The 18,271-nt window shown below is 38.9% G+C and overlaps 5 protein-coding genes across 14 annotated transcripts in view; 3 read left to right on the plus strand and 2 right to left on the minus strand.

Moving 5' to 3' along the window:
- LOC100122265 (myocyte-specific enhancer factor 2) overlaps window positions 1-1,022 on the minus strand; it is a 54,024-nt gene extending 53,002 nt beyond the window's left edge. For all 8 annotated transcript variants that reach the window (XM_032598593.1, XM_032598592.1, XM_032598587.1 and 5 more), the window contains exon 1: window positions 904-1,022. The gene's annotated coding sequence lies outside the window, so the exon portion shown is untranslated. The remainder of the gene's footprint in view (window positions 1-903) is intronic.
- Window positions 1,023-3,405: 2,383 nt separating this feature from the next.
- LOC116416820 (protein mono-ADP-ribosyltransferase PARP16) lies at window positions 3,406-5,658 on the plus strand. Of its 3 annotated transcripts, none has more exons than XM_031926877.2 (7): window positions 3,406-3,777; window positions 3,919-4,248; window positions 4,329-4,484; window positions 4,556-4,765; window positions 4,835-5,000; window positions 5,090-5,222; window positions 5,301-5,658. In XM_031926877.2, the coding sequence occupies exons 2-7, from the start codon at window positions 3,943-3,945 to the stop codon at window positions 5,458-5,460; spliced, it is 1,131 nt and encodes a 376-aa protein (XP_031782737.1). In that variant the 5' UTR covers window positions 3,406-3,777; window positions 3,919-3,942; the 3' UTR covers window positions 5,461-5,658. The 3 variants fall into 3 exon arrangements, with proteins under 3 accessions (XP_031782737.1, XP_031782738.1, XP_031782739.1); XM_031926878.2 differs by having other exon boundaries at window positions 3,618-3,777; window positions 3,869-4,248; XM_031926879.2 differs by having other exon boundaries at window positions 3,618-3,714; window positions 3,817-4,248.
- Window positions 5,567-7,090, minus strand: LOC100122236 (vacuolar protein sorting-associated protein 26C). Its single transcript, XM_001605789.5, has 5 exons — window positions 6,899-7,090; window positions 6,597-6,740; window positions 6,041-6,533; window positions 5,840-5,965; window positions 5,567-5,754 (listed from the first exon to the last, which is right to left on the minus strand). Exons 1-5 carry the CDS (start codon window positions 6,953-6,955, stop codon window positions 5,672-5,674), a joined length of 903 nt encoding a protein of 300 aa, XP_001605839.1. The 5' UTR covers window positions 6,956-7,090; the 3' UTR covers window positions 5,567-5,671.
- A 704-nt stretch (window positions 7,091-7,794) lies between these two features.
- cycB (cyclin B) lies at window positions 7,795-11,994 on the plus strand. The gene is given in 5 exon segments (NM_001161460.1): window positions 7,795-8,286; window positions 9,375-10,028; window positions 10,123-10,362; window positions 10,444-10,562; window positions 10,642-11,994. Coding segments are annotated over 5 exon segments (1,302 nt in total). The 5' UTR covers window positions 7,795-8,256; the 3' UTR covers window positions 10,901-11,994.
- Window positions 11,995-15,612: 3,618 nt separating this feature from the next.
- LOC103317415 (putative ankyrin repeat protein RF_0381) lies at window positions 15,613-17,553 on the plus strand. Its single transcript, XM_031926343.1, has one exon. It carries the CDS (start codon window positions 15,613-15,615, stop codon window positions 17,551-17,553), a length of 1,941 nt encoding a protein of 646 aa, XP_031782203.1.
- Window positions 17,554-18,271: the final 718 nt, after the last annotated feature.

The following is an 18,271-nucleotide window of genomic DNA, read 5'->3' on the forward strand; positions in this document are numbered from 1 at the left end:
AGAAGAACTTTGATCTGCAGACGCGATAACAGCTGACCAATTGTGTTGAGATCGGTGAATTATACGCTATATTACTGCAGGCGAAAACGGTTAGTTATGAAGAAGCGCACAGGTGGTAAACACGCAATTGCAAAAACAAGCTGCACCAGCGGAAAACGTAGTCGCGAATAGATGAATAATTCAAGTCTCTCGCGATATATAATAGCTGCAGCGCCGAAATCCGCGCGTCTGTGTATATACGTAATGAGGTGACCCAGTGAGATGTAAAAAAGAATATTCGATCCCCGCCGGTATATTATGGAGATCAATAAAATCTCTCTCTCTCTCTCTCACACGCACACACGCTCTCCAGAGTAGCAGCCATAAACTATATCCTCGTCCGAAAAATCCAAGCCTGAGCAACGTCGTGCCTATGTGTCATAACTCGCTGGCATACCTATATACGCACACACCATCCTCGCCGTCTGTACATCTACATAACCAAAGTGACATTTAGCCCCCCTAAAGCACGCGCATATACAGAAGTCATAATCGCAGCGCTAAACACACACACAGAGCGCACCAAACGCTACATGTATATATGTGTACACAAGAGTGTGCGCGCGCGGTCGAAGGCCATCTCTCTCTCTCTCTCTCCGACGCACTCACACACACACACACACACACTCGTCAGAAGTTCCCTCCGCGTTCGCTCACTCTCGCGCCTGCGAGAGAGAGAGAGAGAGAGAGATTGACGAAAAAAAAAGATGAAGCTCTCGCGAAGCGGATAAAAAAAGGAGCATCGAAGAAGACATGCAGCGAAGCGGCGGCGGAGGAGGAGGAGGAGGAGGAAAAATATGGCGAATATCGCGCTGTCTCCCTCTGCAGTGCATAGAGGGACGTATACATGTGCTCGATGTACTTACAAGGCAGCTCTGTCCAACCGGCCGAGCGAAGCGACGTCTCTCGACCTCTAGTGCGGAATCTTCTCCTCCTGTCGTCGTCTCCTAGTGATCGACGAGCATCATCATTCCTCGCTCTTTTTTTTCAGCTACAGTTCCGCGCGCACTGCTCTCTCTCTCTCTCTTGGGATGTCCGTATACGTGTGTACACGATAATGTACGTGTAATCCGATGTCTATCGAAAATAACGCGCCCGCGCGCTACGACGACGATGCCCTCCTGAGCAGGAGGAAGAGCCGCGACGAGGATCCTCGCGCCGTGCACATATTCCCTCGTCGACGAGAGCGACCGACTAACCAAGCAACAACACTGTATATAATATATACCACAAGACGAACGAGCGATCGCGCGCGCGCGCACACTATATATATATATATATATATGCGTGCGCGTTTCTTTTCCTCTCTCTCTCACTCTTGCGCGCGCGCCGCGCGATATTCGATTCTGCTCTGCGTACAATAATACGGCCCTCTCTTGTTCTCTCTTTCTCTCTCTCTCACTCTTGGACTGAGTGTTGCGAGGGTATGATGCACGCGCACTTGGCGAAAAAAAAACCGCACTCACATGTGTATGTACAAGTGTATGTATATATCAGGCGCACACACGAGAAGAAACGCAGGAGAGCAAAATCTACTGCTGCTGGCAGCAGCAGCAGCAGCAGCAGCAGCAGCAGCAGTCCGGATCAAAACCACAATTTTCGTGACGTCATCGGGCGCGGGCATGCGCACGGGCTTTTCGGTGATTTTCCATCTGAGAAGTGTCGGTGCGCGCGGCGATATATACGATCGCCGTCGGTCTCTCCGCTGCTCTCTGTACGTCTCTCCACCACTGACTCGCTGCGGCTATCCGGTATCTACTGCCCTGGCTGCTACTTGCGCTGTATGCGTATGTATGTACGCGCGCGGGGACACCGACTACTGCTGCGATATGTGCTGCTCTCTCTCTCTCTCTCTCTCTTTCTCGACTCGTTCCTCAACTTTTTTTTAATCCTCTTCTTCGTCGTCCTCCTCTTCTTCGTCTTCTTCTTCTTCTTCTGCTGCTGCTACTCGTCGTTGTTGTTGCTTTGCAGGCGGCTACCGCTGCAGCGGAATTTTTTCGCCGATGAGCACGTTTTACTGCCTTCTCTCGCCGGGTGCTGCTCGTTTTTTTTTTCTCTCTCGCTCTCTCTCCTCTACATGCCAAGTGTATACGGCTACCGATCCAGCGGTCGCATATTTTTTTCCTCTTTTGCGAGAAAGAGACGGTTTACGGGCAATGTGCGCGCAACGTGTGTTGACAAGGCGGCACACGGCGCGAGGACTAGAACACTCGTTGCGGGCGCCGCCTCATGCGCGCGAGGAGTAGCGTATGTTGGTAGAGAGAGAGAGAGAGAGATTATGTAGACACTGCACTGAAACACACACACACACGCACGCACGCGCACGTGTACGCACGGTATATAGGTATGGAGTGGGTGAGAGAGAGAGAGAGAAAGAGCGAAAATTTCGTTGCGACCAGACGAGATCTCTATATGCTCTCTCGTGTCGCGGCGCGCTCCGAGCTGCGTGTGTGTCTCTCTCTCTCTCTCTTTCGCCCGCGATCGCTAATGGTCGGCAAGCCGCGGCAGCAGCGCGCTCTCCTCCTCTCGCATCCATATCCACTCCCACTTGTTAATGTGACGTGCGCTGACGTCATTGATAGTTTACCTTGAGGCATGACATTGAATCGCAGTGCCGCCAATCGAGCCGACGCGAAAGACCCCGTCTAGCTATATTATGCTGTCATAGGTGAATTAAACTTTTCGATTCTGCTGTGGCATTTTCGGTGCTGTTGTTCGAGCTGAGCTTTCCTGCAGACAGACGTTCTTACTTATTACTGATGTAAAAAAAAAAAATTGAGATGCCCAGAGAAAGTAGTTTTTCGCCTGAAATTGAAAGATACACTGCTGTAAACTGGGCGAAAATAGGGATGGATTTTAGATCAGTAGAAACAGGAGCGTATCGTCAGACGCGCCCATGTCGTATAGGCAAAACTCACCCCTGTGTGCCTGGCGTAAGTGGATACGCTCGGGGTCCGGTTAGACCGAGTAACTCGCTCTGCTTAGATATAACTGTGCATGATTGTAAAGAGATTTTATTCTCGATAAGCGAACGAATTTTTATAATTAGAGCTTATTTTTATAATTTTAACGTAGAGGTGCGTTAAATAAGTTTAAAAAAGCTGTCGAGTAAAGTTTCAAAATAATGACTAATTTGATAATTACTGCTAAAAATATTATTTTACTATTTTACTTTAATAAAATAGAAAAATAATTTAAACATTTTTTCAACGCAGGGTTACCAATTTTTCGAACGATTTGCTGTCAATCTCATCAATTTCAATGCTTGCTCCAAGAAACTTTAATTTCGTAAAGATTCCAACTTTCCAAGTTTGAATATTTGACACTCATAGCTGCCAACCGAATTCAGCCAAACCGCGCCCACTTGTTTTCTTATTTTCTCACAAACGCCTGCGTCCAATAAACACAAACTAACATTGTTTATTTTCCACAAATCCTTGCAAACTCGAACGTTCAGACTTTATCAATCAGAGCAAAATGTGCAACGCCGATCGTTTATCTTGGCGATGTTTTTGAGTCGTCAAGTTAACCATCCTGCGTCTACTTCGGCTTGTCTCTTACTCTGCTATACGCTATGCGACTACGTGTCCCACGGCCCGACGCGCAAACACAACAAAAGACGGCGGAAAACAGACAGCTCGATCTTTCGCCGGCCAGCGCAGACCGAATCATTTTGTATAATTTTTTTTTTTTTTAACTAAAATGACGATTTCCCGTGAAATTACTCGTATCTAAAACGTAAGTAAATTTACCATCTAATCCCATGATTTATTATAGTGTCGCTTCTCGAGACAGTTACGTAAATTCAATGTTTGTTGCTGCTGTCAAGGAAAAATGGTTTTGTCGTTGTGATGATTATCTCTGTTTACCGACGAACAGATACTCGAGAACGTTCGATCAAATATGGCTTGTCTTGAGAAGACTCCGACCAAGTTCGACGAATGCTTGGACATCAAGGAAAATGCCAGTGCACCAAATCAGTCTGAATTTGAGGTTCTGCGTTCAGCTACTGTTGATGCACTCATCAACAAGGAGAACACGGAGAGGAAAATTTTGGCTCTGAGGCATATACTCGAGAAGGACTTGAAAGCTGCGGACTTGAAGTGGTCGCTGTTCGTGGCAGCCGTTTACACTTATCGACATGATACTTGCCTCAGGCCATTTCCACCTATGTACATAAAAAATGAAACTAAAGATATCGAGTCTTTGGTGAGTTTTAAATAAGTCACAATTTTTTCTTTGTATGTTTGATTGAACATACTACCAAGTTTATTACTTCCTGCTTTCAGAGAAAGGCTGTTGAGCTTGTGCCGCCATTACCAATTATTGTTCAAGAACTAAAAGAGCCAAATATTTACAAAACTAAAGCAAATACTATAGAATTGCTATTTTGGGTTCTAATAAGATTGAAAGATTTACATATCAAAAGTATTAGTAAAGACTGCGTAAGTTAATAAGTTTATTAATTTACAAACTATGATGGAGCTGTAATAAAAAAATATTTACATTTTTCCAGCATGAATCTGTATTAAAAAGGGTAAACTCACAAATGGCTGTTGCAGTCCCTAATTTAATTTTTCAAATTGCAAGTGCCAAATCATCAGCTTCGGAAGACAGATGGAGAGAGCTTGCCAAAGGACATTCCACGTTCTATGCTTATCATGGAAGTAGATTAGAAAATTTTCATTCCATTATCCATTATGGACTACAGCAACACATGTGCAAAGTAATAGTTCATACTGTCTATTTCAGAAGTAATATTTTCAAGACTTATTTGCAGATTTCAAAATTTTAGAAGTCGCTATTTGGAAAAGGCATATACCTGTCTAGTGAATTAGGAGTCAGTCTACCATACAGTCCTGTGGGTTATGGATGGGGTGGAAGTATATTAGGAAGCGATTTGAGTTGCATAGCCCTATGTGAAATCATCAATCACCCTGATGTAAAAATAGGTGACACAGGTAATTCGTACATGATTATTTACAATTTTTTTTTTTTTAATAAAAAGTTTTTTGCAACAAAAAATATAAAATTGTATTTTTTACTCAAGATGATCGCACGAGAAACATAGCACCAGAGTCTATTGGTGGCAAAGTTCCAAATAAATACTGCTTGGTACTCAACAATGATTTAGTGAGAATAAGATATCTCTTGGTATACAGTCAAGAATTCGGCCGCCTAAGGTAATTTAAAATTTACTTTCAAGTACCTTTTTTTTACCTAATTTGTAAGCACTCATCTATTTTTTCCTGTTATTACAGGCCTTCACATAATAATGGATTTTTGGGATGGCTAAAACAGCACAAATTGTTAACTTTTATGCTTAGCTACGTAGTGTTACTAGCATCTGTTGGTTTATCCCACAACAGAAACGTTGAGAGATACGTGAGATCATTTATCCAAAAGTTTGGACTGGACTGATATAATGGCTAACTATCCGACTGTGTGAAAATTCAAGTGACTTGTTTGTTACCTGACTTGTTTCAGTACATGTATTCTTACGACTCAGTTAGGAAATAAAAATAAAATTTTCCAAGTTCAAGTTGGTTTATCAAAATATGACGTATGTACAATAAAATATGAGATATGTATAATAAAACTGTACAGATAACAAAATAATGTTTTGAAATATTTAGTGCCTTGCAAGAATAATAGGAAAATTTTCCGTCACGAGGTAGTCGTCTTCAAATACAACAATAAGATTTACTTCAAATTCTGAAAATTACGTTAATTTCTCATGTCAATATTTAGCAAATCATATTCAATTTATGATAAAAAGTAATTCATTTAAATATCTTACCGACTTTGAAGTTACTAGTACTCAAAGTTGGACATGTAAAGAGCCGTGGAAAAATCATGTATATTGGAATAGCAAGTCCTGAACAAACATTTCCTTCCCCAATTTGTATATTTTGAATTTCCGTCGCTACAAAGATAATTAATAGTTGAAATTTAGTTTAAGGGTAGAAAAATCTATCTGGGAAAAATGAGATAAAGTTACCATCTCTTGAATATCCTTCAGCACATCCACATGTCTCTACTCTTACCAATTGCAATTCAATAGATTTGATAACAGCCGAACAATTATCAATTATAACTTCTCCTGTTAATGGATCTGAAAGTTTGCAGTAAAGTGAGTCTAATTTGCCAGATATACGAAATCTAGGAACATTGCTCCGATCTCTATCCCTAGTATTCTGAAGGGATTCTGGCATTATCTCAAAGAAAACAGTCTTATTCGGTTCCTTCTCTTTTTTAACAGGTTTATCCTCTACGATGAATTCAAGTGATTTACTAACATCTTTTGCTAGAAAACTTCTTTTGATATCACAGCGTATCATGTATTGTATATTGACGAAAACTCCATGATAAGTTTCATATAGCGTCTTGGTACCACGAGGTTTCAGAGGCAACTCAAACGGTATTTCTGTTTTACCACTAGGAATTTTTCCCACTGGAGCAACTTCAACTGTATATTGCACTAATTGTATTGGCTAAAAAAAAATAATACATGTATTTGAATGCAAATGAATTTATTGCAAATACAATTGACTGACCTTTACTGAATTGTAGAAGGCTTCAAAAATACCAACAGTTTTTGAACTCAACTGGAGATTGACTGCACCTTCCATCGTTAGGAATATCCCATCGTGCTTTATGTCAGAGTTTGTTTGTAACAAAATTAAACCACTGACACATTCCTGTAAATTGGTATAAAAGTTATTAAATTTTGCCCAGTTACTTGTTTTTAACAAATTGACAAACCTCATTAGAATGGAATTTGATTATAATACATAAATAGATGTTAACCTTATGGATAAATAAACTTATTTTTATTAAAAAATGTAAAATAACTCACTCCCTCTCGATAAATTTTGCTGGCTCGTTTGAGTCTAATGTCGATGTTGATGGACATTCTGTGCGGGTGAGATTCGCTAACCGACTTGCTGTCAAAATAATGTATTGTTTTGGGCGTTCATTTTTGCCATTATCCGTTGTTAGATAAAAGTGAGATGCAATGCCATCAGGCACCAGCAAAAAACTAAATCAGCTCGGTCAAGATAAAATTATCTTTATCTCAACAGCTGTTCAGATACAATATAGTCACGAAGCTTGGTATAAAGATCGCGCGAACATTTAAAATAATTAAGTATTTCAAGATTATTGTTCGACAATAAAATCAATGACAAAAAAAAAAATTATTCAAATATTCTTTCATAATATACTATAAAAGAAATAACAAGGATTTTTTGAATTTGAAAAATATTTGAAAAATGTAAATTTTAGTTTATTATTTTAAATTGAATCGATGAAGTACTTGCTTTTTATCCAAGCTGTTCGCAAGTATCAAGTTTTCGTTAAACTCTGTCCAAGTAATTTACGAGGCCTTGAAACAGACTCGAAAATCCAGCCAGACACTAAGTAGTAAAAATTCTCAGAACCCAAAAGAAGGTCCAACATCGATCAATAGAATTGGTGCATACCCTCATTCCCTGACCTGCCGCTTATATAGCTATTGCAGTGCAGGTATAGTGTGCACAGCCACACAATTGATATATATGTGTGTATATATATATACATATAGGTATACACAAAGCAGGCGTGCGAGTCCGTTTAAAAGGACACCGAACAACACAGCGGCCGTCAGCGCCACCCGAAACTCCCGAAAGAAATTCAAAAACGGCAGTTAAAAACCCCGAGTTCAGAGGGCGCCAGCTCACGGTCAACTTCGGCTCCGTTCGCGGCATCGCGAGTCTCGCGACCAATCAGCTATCTTGAATCTCCCCCGATTTAGCCCCGAGAGTCTCGTCGTCACGGGGGGCGAACTTCCGGCGGTTTGGCTCTGAATTTTCAAAAACGGTCAAACCGTCAGGGAGACAAGACGACGCGAGCTGCTCAGCGGCGCCAGAGGCTTTGTGTTGCAAGAAACCCACTCGACGCAGAGAAGAGAAACGGGACTGCAGGGACGAGGATTTTCCAGCCATCTCCTCTCCTCTCTTCTCATTTTCCTGCGAATATTCCAGCGATCCGCATTACGGAGGATTTAATATACGGCGACGACGACGGCTGCGAGAAAGAGAGAGAGAGAGAGAGAGAGAGAGAGGCAGAGACGAAGCATCGAAAAAAAGGTCGCGCGTCGGAGACACCAGCACCGCTGAGAGGACACGACATTTTTGGAGATATTAGCTTGCCGAGGAGAGACCTGTTGTCAGCACGATGGCGTTGAGAAGCCGAGCGATTAATCTGGTGAGTCTTTTATTTTTCTCTGAATTATTGTTGAGAGTTTGTTGTGGTATGCGGCGACCGTTGCGCGCCGACGCATCGGTGGAAGGGGTGAGAGCGAGCGCGACCGTTGGAACTCGCGACCGTTTAAATGCCCCCCTCGGGAATTAAAAACCGCGTCACGCTTACTCGCTTTCGGTTTTTTAATGATTTATTACGTCATATACATGCTGTTTACACGGTTAATCGAGCGTTCGAACGAAATGACCGTTAACGATCAGGTGACTCCATGGCGGACGTTTGCGAGGGAAAACTAGCTGAAATTTTCCACCCCGCGCAATGGCCGGGGTATTCGCTTCGGCTTCGCTATGGCTTTGCTGTACCGTCTCTTGGTGTAGACTTTTCGGAAAATACTAGGATATTTGTATCTCATCTTCCCTCGACTTGCGCTCGGCTATACCGCGCCGCGCCTGTAAAAGTTCGTTACGTCGGCATACCCTTTGATGCTTGGCCGAACTCATGCTCATGCAAGTGTTATATTTATTGTACCTTGACTGGGATATTTTAATGCGGCCTGAATTTTCCGGCAAAATTAATGTGTTCGGATGTATCGCCGGGTCGGATGAGGCTTTGTACAAGTATTCCGTATTTCGAAATGCGACATCGAAGAGCAACGGTCTTTCCAAGTGTTTACGTTTTTTTTTTTCACGCGACCCCCGAGTCCTCGTGTCTGCTCCAAGTTGTTTCCCACGATTCTATTGTGTATCAAACTATGAATTTGTATAAGTAAGTACGGGGATCGATCGATTTATTTTATTTTCGTTTATTTCTGGATGATAAAATTTTAATCCGGTTTCGAAATGTAAATGATAATGGAGTATTGTATCAATTGAACAATGCAACTCGTTTTTTGAACTGCTTCTCTATTGTTACACTCTCTCCCTTTGATCAAAAAATCAATACATAGCAGGAGGGGTCAGCTTATTGAAGCTGATTTTTCCCAGACACTTTTGATATTATTTACAGTCATGTTAGATGTTCAAATTATTGAATCATTTTATTAATTCAAAAATCACAAAACAAGGTTTTGAAATAATGCTTTTGCCTTTCAGAATGTTGCTAATCAAGAGAATGTCAAGAATGTCAAGTCTATGGCATTGGCTCCAGGGCAGACAAGGAGAGCTGCTTTGGGCGAAATTGGCAATAAAGTCATTATTCAAAGGACCAATGATTTGACAGGCAAATCTAGTCAAGCAGGAAAGGACAAAGTTTTGCTGAAAAAACCATTGGTAACCAAGCAGCCTCAAGTTAAGGTTGACAGAATCGAGAAGATTGAAAAAGTTGTCCAAAAACCTCATGTGCAAATAGTTAAGCCAGTAGTTAAAACTGATATACATGTTGATAATCGCCCGCTGCCCGAGGCCAAGAAAAATGAGACTGATAATATTAATAAGAAAGACTCTGAGTTGAATGAAGCCAAAAAAGATACGGATTCATTTTCTTCAGATCTGATAACAATCGAAGATATTGACGAAGAGGATAGAAAAAATCCCATTCTTGTTTCTGTATATAGTAACGACATTTACAGGCATCTGAGAAATTTGGAGACCCAGTTTCCTATACTAAAAGGGTACTTGCATGGGCAAGAGGTAACTCCCAAGATGAGATGTGTACTTGTTGATTGGTTAATTGAAGTCCATGAACAGTTTCATCTGATGCAGGAGACACTGTATCTTACCATTGCAATCATTGATCGATTCTTACAGGTATGTGTCCTTTCTTGAATTATGCGATATCTTGGAATAAAGTAGAAAAAAATATATTTTGTAATACTCATCAAACAAATAATTTTCTCGACAGGACTTTCGACTGATTACCCGAAAGAGGCTGCAGTTAGTAGGTGTAACAGCTATGTTTATAGCTAGCAAATATGAAGAAATGTACTCCCCAGACATAAGCGATTTTGTGTATATTACGGATAATGCTTACACAAAGGCAGAAATTTTACAAATGGAAATGCTCATGATTAAAACACTCGAATTTTCATTTGGACGGCCGCTACCGTTGCATTTCCTCAGGAGATACAGCAAAGCTGGAAAGGTAAACTTGAATGAAAAAATTACTTTATTATTGGAGATATCAAAGAGGAATCATAATTTTTCATTTTGCATTTATTTTCAGGCTCTGCCAGTTCATCACACATTGGCAAAATACTTTTTGGAGCAATGCCTGGTTCATTACGAAGTTTGCCATCATCCACCTAGCTTGATTGCAGCGGCTGCTCTCTATCTTTCATTCCTGTAAGTTGATATTTAATTTTTCACTTTTAAATGGTAAAATCCAAACATGTACTCAAGACATTTTACAATTCTGTTCCAGTTTGCTAGGGAATGACTCTCCTCAAGAATCAGAGAGCGATCTCATTTGGACTAAAACTTTGGTACATTACAGTACATACAAGTTAAGGGACGTATTGCCCGTAGTAAAAGAAATTTCCTCAATAATGGTTACAGCGGAAAAGAGCAAGTATCAGGCTGCGCGGAGAAAGTACACGAACCCGAAGCACATGAAGATCAGTCTCCGTCCTGAGTTGAAGTCTCCGACTTTAGCCGCCTTGGCGAATCACAAGGACGAATAAATTAATTTTTGTATGATAGTACAATGAAGTGTATAGCTGCAATGCATGAGGATCTAATGAGTGACTTGGTTAGTGCCGTTTTGGAAGCATTACAAAACGAACAAAAGTTAGTAGCAAGTCCCCCCACATTAACACTTGGTGCCAAAATCAGGAAGCAAGCTCTCTTGAACTTGCTTTTTATTATTTCAAGTGCGATTTTTAAACTGGATCATATTTCGACAGCCATACAATGTTTTTAATCATTTTTTTCTATTGAATTTTTTATAACTATTAATCGAATATTCAATTTAATCTTTTTTTATAAAGAATATACATACAAGACTTCAAATTATAACCAATTGGTTAAATTCCAGTATTTAGATGATCCTTATGCGTATGGCTGTTTTGTCGAGAATTTAGGCCAGAATGCATTCTATTATTTGGTGCTTTTAATCACTGCCTTGATGAGAAAATGACTATTGGACGTCACTTTTTTCTATCTTTCAAAATGCTTGATAAAACTTTTTACGTAATAATTTAATATTTTTATCCATTTTTAACATAAATTTAGTAATAATTTTATCTAATACAGTCAGATGTTTTAATCAAAATATAATGGTATTTACGAAGGTTTTTGTATTCAGGCGCTATTATTATTTTTTTTACTTCGATACAATTTTCCAATGCAGTATATGAATTAGGAAGAATATTTTGATAAAAATATTTGTTATGCGATCACAATGATAATATTACGCGATCACAATGACAATAATATGTTACAATTTTAAAAGTGCATGTTCATCATAAAATATTAAAATATTGGCAAAAAAATTTATTTGATGTAGCTAGAAGACCGAGTTACTTTTCAACAAAACTTCTTGCGGTAACAATATACAATATTTTCGCAATAAAATAAAATTGTGATTCGAAAAATCCACCTGACAAAATTTATTCTCATCTCTAGTTTAGTTTAAAAAATGCTAATTTTGTATAGTTATAATTTTTAATATATTAAAAAGAGTGAACGAACACGTAAAAAGTGTGTGATAAATCGTCTGATCGTCTTGTGTAAAATATCTTATGTTTGTAAATAAAAAGCGTAAGCGTTGAAGAAATGTTTTCTCTACGTTTTTTTGATTATGCATAATACGTGAATAAATAGGTTTTTAATAATATAAACGCCCGGTTGACCATTTACCGTTAAATATTTACGTATAGATTATAAGATATATATTTTATACAATAAGTATAATGTTGAAAAAAAAATAATAATTTTGGCTTAGAAAATTAAAATCTTAGTTTCACAGCTGCAATATTTATTTAAAATCTTATTTGTCCCTGTATTTGCCAATGGTAGAGGAAAAATCCACGCTTCATGCCTGAGAAAACCTCTACAAGGGATTTTTATAATGATATTACAATAAAATAGAATTACATTTTGATCATTTACAGAAATGTTACTCTATGCACTGTACGCATATAATACTTGCAGAAATTTTTTATGATTTTGTATTTGCAAGGTTTTGAAAAAGAGAACCCATTTATTTAAAAAACCTCTATCTTACTATAATTTATTTAATTAGCTATAAAAGTACCTTATTATTATTTTACCAAAGGGCAAACAATTTCTATGAAGGATCTAATCACGTTACTTAATCTTAATTCAAGGAGTATTTCATATAATTCAATTTTCATAAATCAATTTAAAACGACAGCTCAACTATACATTTCATTTATAGGATACCAACAAAAATTTAAGGCAAAGTTATCTTTAACATCAACCCGTAAAAAAGTTCATATTGACATTATCAAATATTGTGTATTACGTATGACATCTTTTTGAGCATTTATAATTAAAAAGTAATATTAACTGTCTAATTTAATTTTACTAGGAATAAATGCGCGCTCTTGATTCTATCTCTGTCTAATAACACTGGTAGAAAATCTACCATAAGTGTTGGGCAGCACACTAACGTCTGCTAATATTTTATAAGCATGTAACATGTTACTAAATCCCTCAAAACTATTTTTTAATGTCGTCATCATTGGTTTGAATAGTGAATTTGAAGAAAAGTTCAATATAAGAGTCAGTGGGTTTGTCTAACATTAAAATGCCATTTATTTGCATTATAAAAAAGCTATACAACTGAAATTTTACACAGATACTTACTATGCTACCTAGAGAACATGTAACCTTCATGATTATGATTTAACTGTTTTCATTCATATTTTCACATCGAGGCCCATATGAATTTTTTAATTTAGCGTATTAAATTTTACTTATAGCCAGTTACGCAGAAACTACTATCTCTAGCACATTGTATTTCTGGTTTCTAGCATATTTTTACATGGAGAAAGTGATAAGTGTTTTGGCTTTTTTGTCAAGGTACTAGGTAATTAGAATTTTGACTTTTAATAGTTGTGAGAGATTTTGAGACCGATACCTGTTTCTCCATTTTTGCATTTTTTCTCATTCGAAAACTAATAGGTCTAGAAAGCTCATATTTTGCATATAGATTTCTTTTGTGATTGTAGAAAGATATTTAAAGTTGAATCAATGTTAACTGAAATACTTTTGTGTTCGGCTACAACACCCATGATAATTATTTAGTTGTATAGCATGAGTTTGCATTCACATCAGTGTCGGAGTCGAAATCAGAAGTTTTGCAGTTAAGGTCGATTCAACTTTAAATATCTTTTCACAATCACAAAAGAAATCTATATGCAAAATATGATCTCTCTAGACCGGTTAGTTTTTGAATGAGAATAAATGCAAAAATGGAAAAACAGGTATCGGTCTCAAAATCTCTCACAACTATTAAAAGTCAAAATTCTAATTACCTAATACCTTCACAAAAAAGCCAAAACATTTATCACTTTCTCCATGTAAAAATATGCTAGAAACCAGAAATACAATGTGCTTTAGTAGTATCTGTGTAACTGGCTATAAGTAAAATTTGACCTGCTCAATTAATAAATTCACATGAGCCTGGATGTGAAAATATGAACGAAAACAGTTAAATCAGAATCATCTAGGTTACATATTTCTAGGTAACATAGGAAGTGGCAGTGTCATATTTTAGTTGTCTAGTAGCCTTTTTACAATTCAAAGAGCATTGTTAGACTTAAACTGACTGACTCGCATACTGAACTTTTCTCTAAATTCACCTCTCAAACCTCACCAAGGGCACAGAGACACAGTATATCTTCAAACTCTTTATTCTTTTAATTAAACTTCTCACTGACATTTAAAAAAAACCTAAATAATATTCACACACTTTATTACTACTTCAAACAGGGTTAGGGTGCCACTTTTCAATACACATGTTGTAATACTACACACTCTTGGTAATGATTAATTTTTACTAAAATTTCTTGCTAGTTATATTACATATATTTTATCTGTTATCAAGGTTTCCCCATTTCATTTTAAACTTCTCAAACATTTTTACCAGGGTTATGAGTTATGACTGTTTTGAGGGTTATGAATTTAAAGCGCGGTTCTGATCTTGGTGCCTAGGCAACCAACCAGCAACCAATCAGAATCACGTATTAAATGCTTCACAGCAAGGGCCATCATTTTTTTAAGAGAGGAGGAGAGGAGGATCAGATCACGTATTAAATGCTTCACAACAAAGGCCATCATTTTTTTAAGAGAGGACTTTAAGTATATAAAGATTACTTGAAAACTGAATTTTCCTAATTTAAAGTACAATGTAGTCTCAGTCACTTTCTAAATTGAATTTTTGTAATTTTTCTTTTGCCGTCTACAGTAATAAGTTATAAATGATGGTTTTTAACATTGAAATCATTGCTTATGTCAAGAAATTTGGTTTTCAAGTTTTTTCTGATCGTATATTTTATAAGAGTATAGAGTTCCTTTTTCTGCAACAGTATAAAGTTTATAACTCATGCGTGTATAAGGACATTGTCAACTGCATTGGCTCATTTACATGAAAAGCTTGACAGTTGACACCCAACCTAAACCTCTAAAGTCTTCTTGCAGCGCCCTCAAACGAGACTCGGATATGCCTTATTTATGGAAGTTAGCAGAGAAATGCCTGTGGCGACCGCTCGTACTATCAACGAATATAGACTTGGTATAGAAGAACAGTCGCGGGTTAAATTGAAGGGACGAAAACTTGGGGGACTGGTATAGTGCGTTATAGGTCTCTCCTACGCAGTCTTGGGGGACAGCTATAGTGTAGTATAGGCTCTACGTGTATTTCAAAATGGGACCCCGGCGCCAATACTGACCGTCCTTCTATACCAAGTTTATATACGTTGGTACTATTTTGTCCCCATATTGGCAATAAACGGAGGACGTGACGTCATCAATATGCTACTCAACCCGCCCCTATTGGCACAGGTATATTGATGACGTCACTTCCTCCGTTATATTGCCAATAGAGGGGGTAAAATAGTACGAGCGGCCGCCACGGGCATTTCTCTGCCAACTTCCATATGACATGTGTCAAAACGACACTAGCGCCAGCCTTCCCCCTCTCCAGCTACTCTCAGTGAGACTGTCAATGGAACATCTGAGGCTTCAGGACACAGTATCTTTCGAGCAGTGGTAGAGTGTGAACGCCTCTAATCCGCGTACATTTTGTGATTTGTTTTACTCGAATGAGTACTAGTCTTATAGATACTTATTTATAAGACTACAGTGTTTTTCAACGTTAGAATTGAGTGATATTTTTTTAGAAACATCTTAATTAGTTCAAAATAACATGGCTGCAGAAAGTGGCAACTATTATTTTGACGACATGTACAGGTGTTCTAAAAAGCAAGTGCAGATCTTGCGTTTGAAGCAAGCCATACAGTGCCAGAACTTGCCTTTAGTGAAAGTGCTACTGAAAAAAATAGGCAGAGTAACCATCAGAGATTTTCGTGATGATTACATCAGTGTTACATTTTTACATCACGCTGCAAAAAGCGGCAATTGTGCAATAAATCGACGCCTCGTCCTAGCCGGCTGCCGAATCAACGAGGCTGATGAAAACGGCGAGACGGCCTTAGTCTGGGCCATCAGATATCAGAACTTCAAATTGGCGGAACAACTAATTAAATATGGTGCTGACGTAAACGTAAAGAATAACGACGGACTGACCGCCTTGATGTTTGCTGTGACCAACGCGTATCCTTACGATGATAACGTGGTCGTACTCAGACATTTTCTTCACGATACGGTGGAACGCCGTTATTGCATCGAGTCGAGGAATTTTGCCTTGAAAGCAAGGGACAACGAAGTGCTTCAGAACCGGCGACGAAAGAACGAGACTTCCCACAGTGCCATGAGAATCAGTCTCGCGAAGATGCTGCTTTTCGCCGGGGCTGATGTAAACCACAAGGACAACAACGGCTGCTCACCGATCCAGTGTGCGATCTACACATCCGACCTGAAGCTGCTTAAATTTCTCATCAGTGCTGGTGCTGTCATCGAGAGCCAAAACAGTCTTGGCGTCACAGCGTTACACGACGCAGTCTTGAACTGCAACAAAGCGACGGTTCAACTGCTACTGAGTCATGGCGGCCCATCTCTATCGACGTGCCTCAACATCAAGACGCTCGAAGGCAACACGCCTTTGCACTGGGCCGCGTTGTTTAACAAAAATTATAGCCACGCTGATATAATAAATTTGCTATTAGAGTATCCGGTCGATTTGAACAGCCCAAACGTAAGAAGCCAGACGCCCTTTCATTTCATCGCCATGAACGCTGGCATAAGTTTGGCGATGGATTTCATTATGCGCCACGCGGACCTCCAGCTGGAGGATCATATCGGAATGAACGCTCTCCATTACGCGATGCACAACGAGGACAAGCGCGTCTTTAACAGGATATTAGAGATGGAGAGCGGAATTCCTCTCGAGCACAAGTGCGACGAACGTGGCCGAACGGTCCTCCATTTTGCAAGTCAATTTTGCAGCACGGAGTATATACGCTATTTCGTTGACAGGGGTGCTGACGTCAACGCGAAGGACATCGTCAGCGGAGCGACGCCGTTGTATCTGTGCATAAACCATCCGCTTCCTCGACAAGGTTTAGACCCGATGGAGAATCGCAAAGAGTCAATAAGTTTGCTACTCGAATACGGCACCGACGTCAACATCAGGATTCGCGACGACCACGGAGACGAGACGACCATCATTCAGAAGGCGATCGAACTAAGGAACATTGAGATAATCTGCTCGATCCTTGAGTTCGTGGCGATAACCGAAGCGAAGAAGAATAAACCGGTTTTAGACGATTATAACCGGGCAGTGCTCAACGATAGCCCGGATATTAAGGGCTATTACGAAAAGTGCCGGGTCGAGCTTGAGGGAATGAAAAATCGCTGGGTTGACGAAACGTCGCGTACGTATTTCCACATGTTAACCGAGTCAGTGGAGGTACTAGCTCGGTTCGTGAGAAATAAGGCAGCTGCCAAAGAGTTACGAAATAGCGATTACCCGTTCGCATATCCAATTTATAGATTGCAATTAAGGGCAAAAATTGAAGCAGCTTTGTCTAAACAAAAGTCGTTCGAAACCGCCTGCGATATATTAATGAAAACGTGGCCATTCAGTGAGACGGACTATTTTGTGTGTGAAGCAACGTGCGAGCATTTAAGTGACACGGATATAAAGTTTCTTATTGATAGCGGATCGTGCAATAAAAGTGTTAACTAAAGTTTTACTCTTATTGGGTAGTAAGTATATACTTATAGTCATTCGTAATTCAAACTTTTTTCCTGCGACTTGACATACAAACTTCAAACTTTGTAAAACGATGAATGATAACATTATGGGGGGCATACTTTATCGTCATTTTGTTTTAATTATTTTTAATAAGAAAATTAGTTTCTTTTGTTGTCTGCTATTTTGTGGTGCGAAATCCGAATTTGAATTGATCATGGGCCGCCTCCTTAAACAAATGAAAATGTTATCAATCGTTTAATATCTATAAATTATTATTATTGTTATTATAAAAAAGGAAACTCAACGGTGATAGTAGATGAGGTGAAGTATATTTAGCTGGAGGAGGAAGGAAGAATAAAATGGGGAGAGAGCGAGAAGAGCTGAGAACGCAAGTAAAAAAACTTGATGAAAGTAATAGAATGATAAGTTGATTTAATGTACATATTGTAAAATATTTAACTATATGCAATAAAGATATTACTACTACTACTATTGTTATTGTTATTATTAATTATATCGATTAGGCGCAATAAGTAAAAAACAAGTTCATCCAGCCCTACTTGTTACTGTTGGGATAACTAGTCATCAGACAGGTCAACAAGCTGATTGATCTTCAGAGGTTCTCTTATGACTTTGTCATTGTGCATCACGTTTCAGTTGTAGCACCTTTTCTGTACTAAAGAATTTCTTGCAGGTCTTGGGTAATTGC

This window comes from Nasonia vitripennis, chromosome 3 (genome assembly GCF_009193385.2).
Source record: "Nasonia vitripennis strain AsymCx chromosome 3, Nvit_psr_1.1, whole genome shotgun sequence".
Lineage (NCBI taxonomy): Eukaryota > Metazoa > Arthropoda > Insecta > Hymenoptera > Pteromalidae > Nasonia > Nasonia vitripennis.

Coding starts and splice junctions, on each gene's coding strand:
- LOC100122236 (XM_001605789.5), bottom strand. CDS start 6,955: ATGTCCATCAACATCGACATTAGACTCAAACGAGCCAGCAAAATTTAT. Junction 6,741..6,898: donor GCAAAATTTATCGAGAGGGA/GTGAGTTATTTT, acceptor ACCAATTTACAG/GAATGTGTCAGTGGTTTAAT. Junction 5,755..5,839: donor TACTAGTAACTTCAAAGTCG/GTAAGATATTTA, acceptor CGTAATTTTCAG/AATTTGAAGTAAATCTTATT.
- LOC116416820 (XM_031926877.2), top strand. CDS start 3,943: ATGGCTTGTCTTGAGAAGACTCCGACCAAGTTCGACGAATGCTTGGAC. Junction 5,001..5,089: donor TGTAAAAATAGGTGACACAG/GTAATTCGTACA, acceptor TTTTTACTCAAG/ATGATCGCACGAGAAACATA. Junction 5,223..5,300: donor CAAGAATTCGGCCGCCTAAG/GTAATTTAAAAT, acceptor CTGTTATTACAG/GCCTTCACATAATAATGGAT.
- LOC103317415 (XM_031926343.1), top strand. CDS start 15,613: ATGGCTGCAGAAAGTGGCAACTATTATTTTGACGACATGTACAGGTGT.